General features: G+C 41.1%; 1 protein-coding gene across 4 annotated transcripts in view; it reads right to left on the bottom strand.

Annotated features, from left to right (window-relative positions):
• The window catches only part of ABAT (4-aminobutyrate aminotransferase), a 105,139-nt gene that overhangs the window by 23,734 nt on the left and 68,735 nt on the right, over positions 1-12,670 (bottom strand). For all 4 annotated transcript variants that reach the window (XM_075830082.1, XM_075830081.1, XM_075830084.1 and 1 more), the window contains 6 exons: positions 11,832-11,861; positions 10,229-10,346; positions 5,993-6,042; positions 2,229-2,309; positions 1,967-2,059; positions 1,213-1,275 (listed from right to left, as the gene is read on the bottom strand). In XM_075830082.1, the coding sequence (XP_075686197.1) occupies positions 1,213-1,275; positions 1,967-2,059; positions 2,229-2,309; positions 5,993-6,042; positions 10,229-10,346; positions 11,832-11,861 (435 nt within the window). The remainder of the gene's footprint in view (positions 1-1,212; positions 1,276-1,966; positions 2,060-2,228; positions 2,310-5,992; positions 6,043-10,228; positions 10,347-11,831; positions 11,862-12,670) is intronic.

Raw genomic sequence — 12,670 nt, 5'->3', positions numbered from 1 at the left:
GTGGTATTATTTGGTAAATGCATATTATTGAGAGGTAAACTATTATATACACAGCACATTAGTGATTATGAAGGGCAAAAATTACTTGGGGGCAGGGCTGATGCATTAACGTATACAGGTTTTAGACTCCACAATGCTGAATTAATTTTATTAATTAATATCCAGGGACAGTGTACTGCTCAGACAGTCTATCAAGTGTACTAAAAGTTGTCTTAAAGCTATACGCTCTTCAATTAAAAAATATATACATATTCTTTTGGTTTGTGAAACATTTGCCTTTGAACTTGTGTCCCTGATCTTCCAGCGCTATTCTGGTCTGGTGTCTAGATTTTACATTTTTCTTGTCTGGTCAGAGGTTCCATAATTAAATGCAATGAAAGTCCTAACTTTTAAATGGAGCTGGTTAATGTTCATGATCGAAGGAGGACAATTTAAAAATTTGCCATGTGGCCCATCCATTTCTATTTATGCCCCTGCTACATCCACAGTAAGCATGATACTAGACATAGAAGCAGTCTAGTGGAGATACCAGGAAACCTCTCTTATAAGAAGTTGGTAAAATAAGTCGGGAAAAGGTCTAGGACCCCTTGAAATTGCAAGAATCTCAAAGAAAAAAAGTTAAGGCATTCTCATTTGACATTATTTCTGCTGTATAAGCAAATGCTGCTAATTATGTATAAAGCGGATGTGGAAATGGCCAATAATCCGCGGAAGATATCCAAGACTGCGGCTTTGCAGTTAAACAGATGCTTTTCTGCACACAGATTAGCACCATTCAGTTGGGATAATCAGCATGTGGCTACCAAGCACTGATTTTGTGGTCGAATATGCCGTGGAAATTGCATCAAGTGATGTCACTTTTTTTTTCTCAGCAAGGCAGATTGCCATTCTGCCCTGTATAAACAAAGGGGCGGTTTCCCATTAGAGACAATGGGAGGCATTTCACAAGTGTTTTTCAAGCTGATTCTGATGCGGAAAACACCTCAGAATAAGCAAGAAAATGCTGCCATGTGAACCAAACCTTAAACTGGCCCCTTCAGAGTGGCATGTTAAAATAAAAATATTAGGTAATCCACACATCAGTGGACCAGACACCAGGTCTAAACCAAGCTACGTGCCAAAACAGTCGGATAAAAAAAAATATTAATTTTGAAATCTGAATGACTCACTAGAATATCCCTTTGAGGAACGTTTTTTTTAAAGTTACTATACCTGGTTCACCATGCAGGAGTCCAACTCTTCTTTTGTAACATTGCTGTTTCCTCTTTCCTTGTTCTGAAACACATCCAATGTAACACTAAGACCAGCAAAACGGCAACATGCGCTATTCTTTATTAGGGAATTGGGAGTTCAAGGGATTGTCCAGGATTAGAAACAGTGCCACACCTATCCATAGGTTGTGTCTGGTATTGCAACTAATCTCCATTGAAGTGAATGTAACTGAATTGCAATACCACACACAACCTGTGCACAGGTGTAGCATGGTTTTTAAAAGAAAGCAGCCAAGTTTTTCCAATCCTGAACAACCCATTTAATAGAGGGTTGTCCCCTATATAAGAGCCTCATCTATTACCCAGACCAAATACAAAGAGTGCCCTGCATTAGATGAACAGCACACTGATTTAAATGGGCACTGTGTATTGATTAATTTCCCCTGTGGTGGCGCTGCATTTGCTGCTAGGTTCGCCAACAAATTACAGTTTATAGATTAAGGTTACAGCACCGGGACTAACCGGTGATCACCATGGGACCTTTCTAACGAAAAGGGATTGTCCACAGTGAACAACCGCTTCAAGAAAAGTTTGGACTGAAAGTCATGTTAATCATTTTAGGGAACTAAATTTAAAGAAAAATTGAGGAAAAAGATTAGTACACAAGTATCCGAATAATTATTAGACGGAAAACCTAAAACATAAAATACCCCCATACCTGATTATTTTATATAGTTATTATTATTTTAACTTACCCTATACCACATGAATGTTAATTTAAATGCATTTTCATTGGAACACGATCCACAAGACATTGTCATTATTTGTGTTAATCCTTTAGGTCCAATCTGTAAATTAAATACAAAAAAAAAAAAAAGAAGATTAAAAGGAACTAAAATGCCATGTTTCCACCAACACCTCAATATAGATTTCTCCATCAATTACGTTCTGCAGATACAAATAACAGAGATTTCACCACAAGGACTACACAGATAAGACATGTTGGAAGCCACTTACAGATAACAAGGACTGCTCTAGTTTCTCAGTGAAATTCTCGGGAGGCAGGATACCCAGCGCTGGTCTGTTGATAAATGCGCTCTAGGAGAAATTACACACTTGAGAGTTTAGCGGATAGTGTCAAGGAGGATTGCAATGAATTTATTAATAACCATTAAAGAGGTTTTCTCATTATAATAATTCATAGGTGATAAATGTTAGATCGATGGGTTTCTGATTGCTGGGACCCCCATCGAACCCGAAATCGGCTATCTCTGGCAGCCCCATAGAAAGTGTATGGAGCGGTGGCTGAGCATGGGAAATCCCGCTCCATTCACATAGAGCACTCTGTGATCTTGATCGATGGGGGTCCCAGTGGTCGGACACCACCGATCTGACAACCACAGGATAGGTGAAAATTTATCGGAAGAAAACCCCTTTAATGCTACATACATGCACACACGTATTTCTCCATAACTAGTAAGATAGAATTGGCAAGCAGAATCGTGGGATAAATTTACATGCTGCAGTTTCGAATATATGCCCCGTGGTTCAATTTACGTCCTGAAAAATACCGCAGAGTGGACATGAGATTCCCTGGAATCTCATTGCCTATGCTGGTACTGTATTACGTTGCGGTTTTGCCGCACGCAAATACGCATCGTGTGCATTGACCCTGAGGGTTTTTTCCCATAACCAACAAAAATCATGTCATAAATGTCTGATCGTGGGGGTCAAATCGTTAGGACCTCCACCTATCACTTATTGGGGAGACCCCTTTAAAGGGTTATTTCCAACTCAGACATTTATGGCATATCTATAGGCTATGACATAAATGTCTGAGAGGTCTATCTGCAGAACGGCGGTCACCCGACCCTGTCTTGTCTGGTGAGGCAGCCGCCAGTGGCCGCAACCAGGTAAAAGAATGAATGCATTTTGTTCTAGAGGAGACAAGGTAGCTGCATTTAACATGTGACATGTAGCTTCGAAAAACTCAATTCACTTGAAAAAGGATTACAAAAAAGGAGTTAAAAAATAAACTTTCTAAATTATGAGCCACAGGACACAAACCATCCTCCCTCATAAAACAACACCTGACTAGTTTCTTATGACTTGTCTGAGACTCCACATGCTATGGCGCTATTATCTGTAATCCTGTAGACAAATATTAGAACACAAGTCTAAAAACAACAGGTGACTTAAAGAGGCTCTGTCACCAGATTGTAAGTGCCCTATCCCCTACAGAATCTGATCGGCGCTGTAATGTAGATAACAGCAGTGGTTGTTTTTTTGAAAAACAATCATTTTTGAGCAAGTTATGATCAATTTTAGATTTATGCTAATTAGTTTCTTAATACACAACTGGGCGTGTTTTTACTTTTTACCAACTGGGAGTTGTACAGAGGAGTGTATGACGCTGACCAATCAGTGACCAATCAGCATCATACACTTCTCATTGTTCCAGCCCATTGTTACAGTGTGATTGTGCAATGAAAGAAGCTGGGCTGGAACAATGAGAAGTTTATGACACTGATTGGCCACTGATTGGTCAGCCTCATACACTCCTCTGTACAACTCCCAGTTGGTAAAAAGTAAAAACACGCCCAGTTGTCTATTAAGAAACGAATTAGCATAAATCTAAAATTGCTCATAACTTGCTCAAAAATGATCGTTTTTCAAAATAAAAACCACTGCTGTTATCTACATTACAGCGCCGATCACATTATGTAGGAGATAGGGCACGAATAATCTGGTGACAGAGCCTCTTTAAGAAGCCTTCTGGTATTCTCAGTACTTAATAGTTTTGGTATCAAATAAATGAATTACATATTGTGCCCATTTAAAGGATACATTCAGTAAAAAAAATTACCTGACCTGGACAGTGCTTCACATATGTACAGAGCCTTTGTAAAGTTATTATTATTGTATGATACACTACAGATCAAGTGGAGCTGCAGCCCAGTCACCGGTCAAGGTTTCTGCAAGCCTGCTAACTATCATTACTCTCTCTCCTCTGTTAGTAAACCCCTATGGTCAAATACCCCTCACACCGCAACGACTGCCTGCTTGAAACAGTGCCGTGCTGCTGTAATCACAGAACTTTATAAAGTTCCCTCCACAGACATATACACAGCTTGTAATTCCTTGTTTGGGTGAGCTATACCTATCTCTATATACAATAGAACTCTCTATCTGCTCTTGCAGCTGACATTAGCAGGGAGGAAGTAAAGTACTGCAGTAATTCAAGTCTCCTCTTTTCTGCCTCATATTGAAATTAATGGAGTGTGCAGGTAACTAAAGCCACTAGATAGGACACGGACCTCTCAATTTTTTTATGTTAAATTATAAACTTGAATTTGCACACTGTGTAGCACATCCTAAGTGGATCACTGGAGGTATGCTTTAAAGTCAGGTAGATCACCTGTCTATATGTTCTATTAATCTTTTGTGGCATGTTACGGTCATGCTGCTGACAACGATAATATTTTTTGCAGCATAAATTATACAATTCGTAGATGAACGAGCGTTTGCTCGTTCATCGGCTGATCGTCGCCCTGTTTACCCAGGGCAATGATCGGGAACGAGCGTTCACATAAACATTTCTTTGCCCGATAATTGGCCCGTGTTAAAGGGCCTTTAGTGAGACAACCTTGTTACATGCTCTAAAATCATCACTGTCCCTGCTCTGATGCCTTAGTATGATTTACAATTTTAGTTAAATGGGTACGGTCATTTCAACAAACTTTGCATAAATGAATAGTACAGGCGATTAGAAACTTTGTAATATATCTTATCAGAGTAACAAGCCTCTTTCTGCGCTTATTTGGCTGTTTTCCTGCTCCCCCTCCCTCTGTTAGGATTCGTTCACATCTGCGTCAGGACTCCGTTCATAGGTTCCATCGGAACTTTCCGTCAGGGGAACCCATGAACAGAATCCAAACTGAAACATCACCTATACGTTCCTCCTCACTGCACCCCTCACCCCCCACAGGGAGCAGGAGTTGAATGGAGTGGAGGACGTGCATGCGCCTTGCGGCTTCATTCAATGCCAAGAGGATTGAACGAAACAGCCGAGCATTCACGGTCAGTCCCATAGACTTTGTATAGAGCAGCACCATGCATGCTCGTCCACCACTCCATTGAAAGTTCTTCTTACAGCATTCTCGCAGTGACGAGGAACGGAGGGGAGGGGGGTTGGACACTATTCCCAACAGTGGGCCCCCAGCGATCAGACACTTATCACCTATTCTGTGGATGGGTGAGAATAGTCAATTCTGGAAATACCCCTTTAAAGATGAACTGTCACTAGCTCCTACAAAGTTAATTAGACTCGCGTAATTGCCGCTGTGTCTGAGTCCAGCAGTGTTTGTTCCTTACTTCTGCATCCCCCCCGTTGCTGAGATATTGACCCCTCTTTATTAAACAATATGTAAATGAACAGCTGGCTAGCCAAAGACTCACATGAGGACGCTGGCCTAGGAGTGTCTGGAGGAAACACGCTCATGCTGTTAGGTCAGCGGCAGAGGCTCTCCGCTAGCTCCGCCCATTCAGAATCGCTGGCGGCCAAACCCACTTGGCTATCCAGCGGTTTATTTGCATATTGTTTAAAAAATAAAAGAGGGGACAATATCTCTGCAAAGGGGGACGCAGAAGGAACAGACACCGCTGGACTCACAGACACAGCGGCAATTACGTAAGTCTAATAACTCACTTTGTAGAAGCTAGTGACAGGTTCTCTTTAAGATATTGTCAGATGAACGTATTTGAGGTCCTCTTGCACTTACCAGGTTTTGTGGCTGTTGCAGAATTTTTAAAAGGGCTGGATGGTTATAGCCTGAAATATACAATCAAATATCAAGGTCATACATGCATATTCATAACACAAATCTGAGCATAGGAATAAATGACATCAGGAAATGAAGCATACAAAATAAATCACTAAGCAGCAGATGAGGCCTCTAACCTCTACTAGACTGAATTATGCAAAATCAAGAACACAAAAAACATGAATACATTTAATAACTGTATAAAAAAACAGCACACACAGATTATGGTTCAGACTTGCAATACACCAATATATTTAGTTACAGTATTTTACTGCATCAAGTCTACAATGTTTGCAATGCTAAGCAATATAGTAATTTTTAGGAGTGCCATTCTTTAAAGGGGGTTGTAAAAGGTTAGAAAGACATGGCTGCTTTCTTCTCAAAACAGCTCCACACCTGTAGTTTGGTATTGCAGCTCAGCTCCATAAAGTGAATGAAGTTGAGCTGTAATACCACACACAACCTGTGAACTGGTGCGGAACAGTTTTTGGAAGAAAGCAGCCATGTTTTTCTTATTCTGGACAGCCCCTTTAAAGAGTCCTTTGGATTAAAGGGGTATTCCCAAGTGAAACATTTATGGCATACCCACGCTGTTTCTGTAACGCACACAGGAATGAATGGAGAGAGCCGTGCACATGCGAGGCCGACTCTCTATTCTTTCCCCATCTGGATGCGGCAGCCGCCTCACCAGGCCGTACGTGGATTCGCTGACCCGACAGGTGCTGGTCCCAGAGCTGGGACCCACATCTATCAGACATTTATGGCATATTTTGTGGATATGCCATAAATGTTTCAGTTGGGAATAATCATCCCATTTGGGACATTTATGGCATATCCACAGGATATGCCATTAATGTCTGATAGATGAGAGTCCCACCTATCTCTAGAATGGGGCCCCCTGAAAACCGTTCTACCTCACTCGGCTCCCGCAGCTCCCCAGCCACTTACTAATGAGTTAGTCGAGAGTTATGGAAACAGCCAAGCTCGCGGAGCTACACGGTTTCTGTAACTCCCATAGAAGTGAATGGGAGAAATGAAAAAACAGTGTAGCTAGGCGAGCTCGGCTGTTTCTGTAACTCCCCACCACCTCATTAGGAAGTAGCAAGGTAGCAGCGGGAGTGGAGCAAGGTAGAACGGGGTTCAGGGAGCCTCGTTCTAGAGATAGGTTCGGGTCCCAGAAGTGGGACACGCATCTATCTGACATTTATGGCAGATCCTGTGGATAAAGGAAAACCCCTTTAAGCTAGATGAATCAGAATTCAGGCATTTTTCCCCAAAATCCACAACAGTAATAAGAATTCTGATATTCTGACTATAACATTTTGTAGAATCAGAAGGCTCCGGTTTATTAGGAATATTCTTGCTCATGTTAAGGACACCCTGAATCTTATCTCTGTGAAGCAGACTGCCTTTTAATAATCTACTTTGATAGATGTATGAAAGGTCTATGTAGCATCTGATTAGCATGTGAATAGAACATTTATGGAAGAGAATACTTTTCCATACGTCTACTTATAGGAGCAGCCCAGGCAAAAACAATGTACTACACAACACTGTCAAGTCAAAGCAGTGGCAGTAAGAGACACAATGTCTGTCATGTCTTCTTTCTTTGTGCCGACAACAGAGAAATGAAAAAAAAACCTGGCACTTATTAATCAGATTTTCTTCTATCTAGTTAATGGCTATAGGTGACTTTGGTAAATTTATGTTCCTCCATTTAAAACCATGTATTATTCATCTTCCCTTATGCAGACCTCCAAGGCAAATCAATAGATAAAAGATAGCAGGAAGACATGCTGTGTTCTCACACAGCGCCATGCTTACATTGTAAAATGTTTGTCATTCAGGCCAATGCAAATCAACTAATTTGTGAACTGCCAAGCAGAGAGGATATGAGTAGTAATTTTTTTCCCTTCAGAGTCCATGAACTTTGCATTTACAATCTCATCAAGAGTGTACATTCAGTTTTCCGCATGTAAAATCAGCACAATGCAAAGAGAGATGTCATGCATAGTAGGGATGTCACGATACCAGAATTTGGACTTCGATACCCATACTTGGTGTAGTATTGCGATTTCGATACCAAAACGATACTTTGCCAAGAGTAATAAAAAAATAAAAATAAAAAGTTCTTCCATTTTCTGGTGTGATGAATTTTGAATGTGCCTCACAATAGTAATTAACCCCATCATGTTTCTCAGTCACGGGTTAATAGATAAGGTACATGATGGGGTTAATTACTATTAATGTGAGGCACACGTAGGTTAAATTCATCACACCTCGTGCCTTACAATAAGTGAAAGAAAGTATTTTTTTTTTATTTTTTTTTACAGTGTACACTTCATAAACGTTGTGAAGGTTATTACGGCCGCGCCAATACCGAATATGTATATATTTTATGTATTGAGACTTATTTTAATGTTTATTGTACAAAATGTGTGTGTATTTTTTATTTTATTTAATATTACTTTATTTTTAAACTTTAATGTTCTGGCATATATCTATATTACAGTACACTATACTGTGTACTGATAGGTATGTCCTAACAACTGCCTGTGTACTAAGTATGCCCTAACAGGAAATATGGTAAGACAGCCCTGGGGTCAATAGACCCTGGGCTGTCTGGCCATATATGGTATGTCCCTCAATCGCATCACGGGGATTCCTGTCGTGCGATCCAAGGTGCATTCCCCCTTCTAATTTTCACCTGAATGCTGCAGTCATTTTTGATCGCAGCATTCAGGGGAATAGCGGTGGAGATGAGAGGTTTCTCTCATCTCAGCCGTTATAGAGCGGGACACTGGCTGTGTAATACAGCCATTGCGCCGCTCCTGACAACAAGTGCAGGCGGTCAGCACGAGGTGATGGTGCCGGCGCAGGCACTGAAGACAGAACGTGGGAGGTGTTTTGCTGTGCGCCCACCATGTTCTGTCTTGCGTGCCGCCGCTCATTAATGCAGCGCTGGCCGCATCACCTCAGGTTGACCGCGCGCACATGTCAGGACTTCGGAGCGGGGCAATGACTGTATCACACAACCGCAGTCCCGCTCTCACAACATTCATGTGTTTACTTAGCTGTGCGGCCGCACTGCGAAGTATCGAAATATATGGAATAACGGTATCGAACCGCTTGGGGATGCGCAGTATCAAAACAGTATCGAAGTTTCGATGCATCGTGCATCCCTAATGCAAAGCTGGGACCTTGAATCTGGGAATGTGAGAAGTGTCTTTCCCCTGCATCCCCACCCCACATCAAACTTTGATAGTAGGGAAAACAATGCAAAATAAAGTTTGATCAGTGTTCATGAGGGCCCATTCACGCAAGCGTGAATAACGTCTGTGTGCTGTGCACGGAAATCACACACAGCACACGGACCCATTAATTACAATGGGGCCGTTCACACATGCGTTAGTTTTCACGCAGCGAGAGTCCGCTGCCTCAAACGCACTGCATGGGTGAATCGGTGAGTGAAAAACCACGCACCGCACACAGATGCACATCTGTGTACGGTGCGCGATTTGCGCATCAATTCATTTGGGAAAAAAAAAGATGTGCTTTCCGAGTGCGTGAAAACCCCATGCCACTCGCAGAGCACAATGATGCATAACGCAACACACATGGACCAGATTCACGCGCTTTTTTCACGCATATGAATCTAATACGCTCGTGTGAATGTAGCCTTAGGCTCGGTGCTCATGACGTACACAAACTCATTTCCACACTCCTCTTTCCATGGTTCACCATTACCGTCCCCATGGATATAGCGGTGAAGTAAATAATGTGATGTGTTCATAAAGAGAACAACCCATTGTGTCAGCGGGATATTAGCATAGCATAAGTGTCACAAAACTGAAAGGTATCATACAGAATTTCACAATAGTTGGGGGAGGCGCATTCTGAAGTCTTAGCATCAAGAATGCTAGCCATATTGCTATAAATAGGATTTCCATCGAGAAATGTCACCTGTTCGCTTTATTACGTCCAAGCTTACACATAATGATTTCTCTACTGATCAGACCAACGTCCGGATAGTTCATTATCTACAGATTCTTCTAAGAATGGATTTGCAAGCAGAGCTATTTTGATATTGGAATATAAATAAATTGCTTTGCGTCTATCAGCGGTGATTCTGCTACTATCGACAGATTTAAAGACACTGAACAAAAAAATCTGACAGCACTAGGTGGAACATACCAATAGGAATGGAGGATATCTGGGAATACAGATCCAGCATTCGGTTACCATCGACATCGATAAGATAGTTTCCACGACTTTCTTCATAATTACAAAAAAAGTTCACAGCGTCTGCATTCTAGCAACAAAACAAAAAAATAAATAGAGGTTGGTTATGTTCACATTTTATGACAAATCATGCAAACATACTGCATAGTGAATCACTTTACACCTCGACCAGGTAAGATGCTCAAAGCCATACCTTTATGAGGTAAACCAATGTATGCAGGATGGTACCATGGGTCATACTAGATTCACATTAATAGTTATTTTTTTATTTACATACAAGCAAACATATTATTTAGAACTTCTAATGCTTTGGTCTTTATGTCATTTTCCTCCTCCACATTAAACATAGGAAATGATTTTCTAAATCATGGACAGGTCACTTTACTGTGAAACACATACAACCCATTAGAAGTCTCAAGAAAGGAGAGAACAGAACACGTTACATACAATTTACGCTGCACCCCAAACTCAGCTTGATATATCGAAGGTATATGGGCCCCAAAACACACATATATATATATATATATATATATACACACACATAAAAAAATAATCTGTCTCTTCATGCTTTATTAGGGCATATCGACGTCATAGTGGGGGTGGGCCCCAGCTCAAGACCTCTTTTTGAGCCAGAACAAAAACTGCTCTGTGAGAGACCCCTGCTCCGGTGGACTCCGCCTGCCCATGCATTACATGTATGGCCATTCATTTGAGACAATCCCTTTCAGAATTCAGCCCCTAGGGCCATCAGCTGACCACCAAAGGTCCTGATCCCGGCACACAGCCAATTTTTCCAGGGGAAGCAGCAGCAAGCTAGGCATGTAGTACTACATGGTGGCCATTTACATTAATTATTTCCTTTTAATACAAGGATGGCTCGACTCCAGACCTGGAGTGGTTTGATGAGATCGACTGTCCATTTTGGCTCTATGATGTCCATTTGCCCTAATATGGCATATGGATAGGGGTTGTCTTTAATTTCTGGGTTTTATATAGTTTTGGTCTATTACCCCTATTTTCTATGTCAGTAAAGTTGCAATTTCAAGTTAAGGCCTCTCATTGTTAACTAGGGGCATATTACAGGGGGCAATTATTGTGTGAAACATTCTAATATCGAGTAAAAGTTCGCAATCATTGGATAGCTAAAAACATGTTTAGCAACTGCATGACTAGCGAGAAATTGCTCACTTGTCGAATCTTTTATAATAGCCTAAATATTATCTGCACATTCTGAACTAAGGAGTCCAGTGGGTGGTTCTACTCAGAGATTGACAGTAATCTGTGTGCACACTCAAACAGGGAAGGCTGCCAATCACTGAGTAGGACCGCATACTGGATAGAATAAGCAAGGATTTAGATCAGTAAATTATACGGTACACTGAATATTTTTGCACCAAAGTATATATCAATTTGCTCAGCTTTTCTTGCTCTATAACATGCTGCCTGTAGATTGGACTGCAGTTTCAACATAACCGGTTCCTTTAAACGACTTGCCATATCGTCGATTGGCACTCATTTTACCAAAATTTATCTGCATGTGTAAAGGGACCCTTACCTGAATACTATTCAATTGTTTGATTAGCTCCTAAAAAATAAAAGTAAAAAACATTATATTTTGTACACATAAGAAGACTAATGGGCAGGTGAAATGCATTAGTTTTCACGAACATATCAAGAACAAGAAAGTGATACAGTTGTTGGTCTGGTTTTAAGGATAAGGCAACAGTGAGAATTTTTTTTTTTTTTTAAAGTTATGTAGACCATTGAGAGAATTTTTTAAAATAAATCAATGTTTTATGTGTTTTTAAACATTTAAATTGACCTTTATTAAAAAAAAAATGGTTTTTACTTTTTACGATACAGCGGTTATGTATCTTGTATACAAAGAAGCTACATCGCTCTCTCTCAGCCGATTCTGTCAGTTCAGCTAAACTGAGATCGGGTCTTGCAGGTCTCTAACATTCAGGATCCACCTCATAACGAAAAAAGTTTTGTTTCAAAAGGTGTACATAGTCTTTAAAGAGAACCTTTCACCTGCCCATACAAGTGCAGCATGTAATGGGCAGGGCTGCACAAACCCTGGGGCACTTTACACTTTTTTCCTACCCTCCTCCGTTATTTAGATATCGGTGCCACTATATTTGGCACCCGATATTTAAATAACCCCCTGAACAGTCAATGTGGCGTGTTTAGGCAAGGGGGCGTGTAACATCACTGTGACACTGTCCAATCAGCTAAGGACAGTGCCACAGCAAGAGTTGGAGAGGAGAGCGTGTGCGCGTAGCTCAGAGATGCGTGCGCACAGCTCCAAATTGCGTGTGCGCACACTCTCCTCTCTCCAGCTCTTGCTGTGGCACGGTCCGTAGCGGATTGGACCGTGTCACAGCGATGTTA

This window comes from Rhinoderma darwinii, chromosome 6 (genome assembly GCF_050947455.1).
Source record: "Rhinoderma darwinii isolate aRhiDar2 chromosome 6, aRhiDar2.hap1, whole genome shotgun sequence".
NCBI classification, from domain to species: Eukaryota; Metazoa; Chordata; class Amphibia; order Anura; family Rhinodermatidae; genus Rhinoderma; species Rhinoderma darwinii.
The sequence above is the reverse complement of the archived record's forward strand: the minus strand, read 5'-3'. Positions and strand labels throughout refer to the sequence as shown.